The sequence below is a fragment of the Gavialis gangeticus genome, unplaced genomic scaffold, assembly GCF_001723915.1.
Source record: "Gavialis gangeticus isolate Ggan-Ray unplaced genomic scaffold, GavGan_comp1, whole genome shotgun sequence".
Taxonomy (NCBI): Eukaryota; Metazoa; Chordata; order Crocodylia; family Gavialidae; genus Gavialis; species Gavialis gangeticus.
The window spans coordinates 58,435,623-58,437,890 of record NW_017729004.1 but is presented as its reverse complement, the minus strand read 5'-3'; the positions used below and the strand labels follow the sequence as shown (position 1 = coordinate 58,437,890).

The following is a 2,268-nucleotide window of genomic DNA, read 5'->3' as shown; positions in this document are numbered from 1 at the left end:
GGGCGGCCGCCGGCCGGGCAGTCTGCGCCGCGGCCATGGGGAAGCTGCTGTTGCTCGCCCTGGCCGGGATAGCGGCCGCCTTCCTGGCCGGGAGGTTCATGGCCTTTCGGTGAGTCACCCGCGCGCCATCCCGCCTCGGGCAGGTGCCTGGTGGCTGGCGGCTCTCGGGCCAGGGCTGCTCCCCGGCCCCGTCAGGGAAGAGCTGGGCTGCTCGTGGGGAGGGTGGCCGTGGGGCGCGGGCCGTGCTGCGCGCCGACCCCCGCCCCTGAGCTGAGGTGGCTTAATCGTCGCGAGCTGCTGAGCTGTCGGGGGAGTGGGGCGCCCGTCACAAGTTTCATTCATCTCGTTTGTTCCCGTCCCCGCTTAAGGACTCGCCTCTGCTGAAGCACCATCCAGGGCAGCAAACCCATCTCCCCGCTGCCCCCGCCCCAGGCTACACACACGAGTTTGGCAGTGTCGGGCCGAGCCGAGCACGGCCGTCCTGCTCTGCCCTGCCTTGCCCTGCCCTCTCTTTGTACCGTTGGTACATTGTGAGCACAACTGCTCACAGGCTCTTCTTGTTAAGCACTTAAAAACCCTTTTTAACATCTCTGCTGCTTTTTTTTTTTTTCAAGACTAGAGCTTGCCAAGGGATAAGTGAAGTTGCCTTCAGTAAGGGAATGCCTTATTGCACTTTTCTGCAACTTATTTTCCCCGACTTGTAAAGCAGAATCGAAGGTGTGAACGTGAGCAGTTACACAATGTGAAGCAAAACCTTCTGGAGGGAGGGAGGAGGTTTGGGGGGGTTAAGTTTTTTTTGTATTACAATAATAGTTCATTTCTTAAACCCCAGCCATGCATCCTGTCTTGCTTAAGGAAAGAGAAATGAAAGGGAATTGCTCTGTTCCCTGACAATCTAGTAACTAATTTTGCTCCTGCTCACAGTTTTGCTTTCCTTTTATGCAGAGCTTAGATGATGACTTGAATGGGGTGATCCTGCCTGAGGCAGGAGGTTGCATTCAGTCAGTGGTTCTCAACCTCTTTTGTATCATGACCCATTTGTAAACATCAACGGCCAGTCCCTACCCCCAGTCGGCTGCCCCCCAGACCTCCAGTGCATGGTGCGGGGTGGGGGGGCCCAAGCAGCCCCTTGCTTCACTAAATGACTCTGGAGGTTCATTCCAGGCCTACTTCTCTGTGTTTCTCTGATAATTGTGTGTGTTCCCCAGTAGCAACGTGAAAACAAATTCTTGCCTCTGCTAACTGTAGCTAATGGCAAAGGAAGGTGTAGTTCTTGTAGCTTGCAGTACAAGCATACGCTACATTATACTTCTGTAGAGTTGTGTACAGTATGAACTAGACTGGGAATCAGATATGACACCTTTTTGTGAAACAAGATTCTTCATGAATTTCTAATTTACAATTTGTTTTGTGTGAGTTTTTTCAGAATATAGTTGCTAGAGAAAACCCTGACAAAAATCTCAACAAACAAACAAAAGATCAAGATAAATAAGATAGGAAACTTTAAAAAATAAAATTATATCAGACTAAAGGCACTATAGAAATATACTTGCGAACACGGTTTTTTAAACATTTTTTTTCCTGACAGTGCTGTCTTATCAGCATGCTACATTGCAACGTTGCTGATGCAGCAGTAAGAGTAAAGGCTAAATAAGAGTTCAGATAACATTTGAGCCTTCAGAATAAACCTGTAAGGGACGGCCAGTTATTTTGGGTGGAGGGCCACTTACTGAGTTTTGGCAAGCCATCGAGGGCCGCATGACAGGCAGCCAGGGGCAGATAAATATTAATTTTCTAAATTTTTTAGAGGTCCCACTAGATGGATAGAATTGCCTGGTGGGCCGCATGTTGCCCACCCCTGTTCTACTAACGTAGTAGAGCAACGGGGGCCATTCTTTTTGGCAAGTGTGGCACAGATTTATCCAACGCACTCCCCAAGTGCCACTCTGATCGCTCTCTCCTACCGAACCTGTCCCCTGTCCTGTTCTCCCTACCCAATTTGCTGCTCTACTTTTTGCTTCTGGTCCTATCTGCTGCTGTGCTGCCGGTTCACTCCCCGACCAGTTGCGTGCCATACACACAGGCTGCCGTTTGTGGCACGTACCACAGGTTGGCCACCCTTGTTTTAGAAGGAGAGTATGTGTGTGGGGGAGGTGGGAGGGGAAGGGAAGATGTTTGATTTATTTTAAGCCAAACCTCCCTCTGCTTGAGCCAGCCATCCTTGGTTGCCCCCCCCCATCGGCAACAATAAGAACCCCAAAAAGCAAA

General features: G+C 50.5%; 1 protein-coding gene across 5 annotated transcripts in view; it reads left to right on the top strand.

The window, feature by feature from the left end:
* Positions 1 to 6: 6 nt before the first annotated feature.
* Positions 7 to 2,268, top strand: part of LOC109291426 (serum paraoxonase/arylesterase 2-like) — a 46,510-nt gene continuing 44,248 nt past the window's right edge. For all 5 annotated transcript variants that reach the window (XM_019508448.1, XM_019508450.1, XM_019508447.1 and 2 more), the window contains exon 1: positions 7 to 109. In XM_019508448.1, the coding sequence (XP_019363993.1) occupies positions 36 to 109 (74 nt within the window). In that variant the 5' untranslated portion in view covers positions 7 to 35. The remainder of the gene's footprint in view (positions 110 to 2,268) is intronic.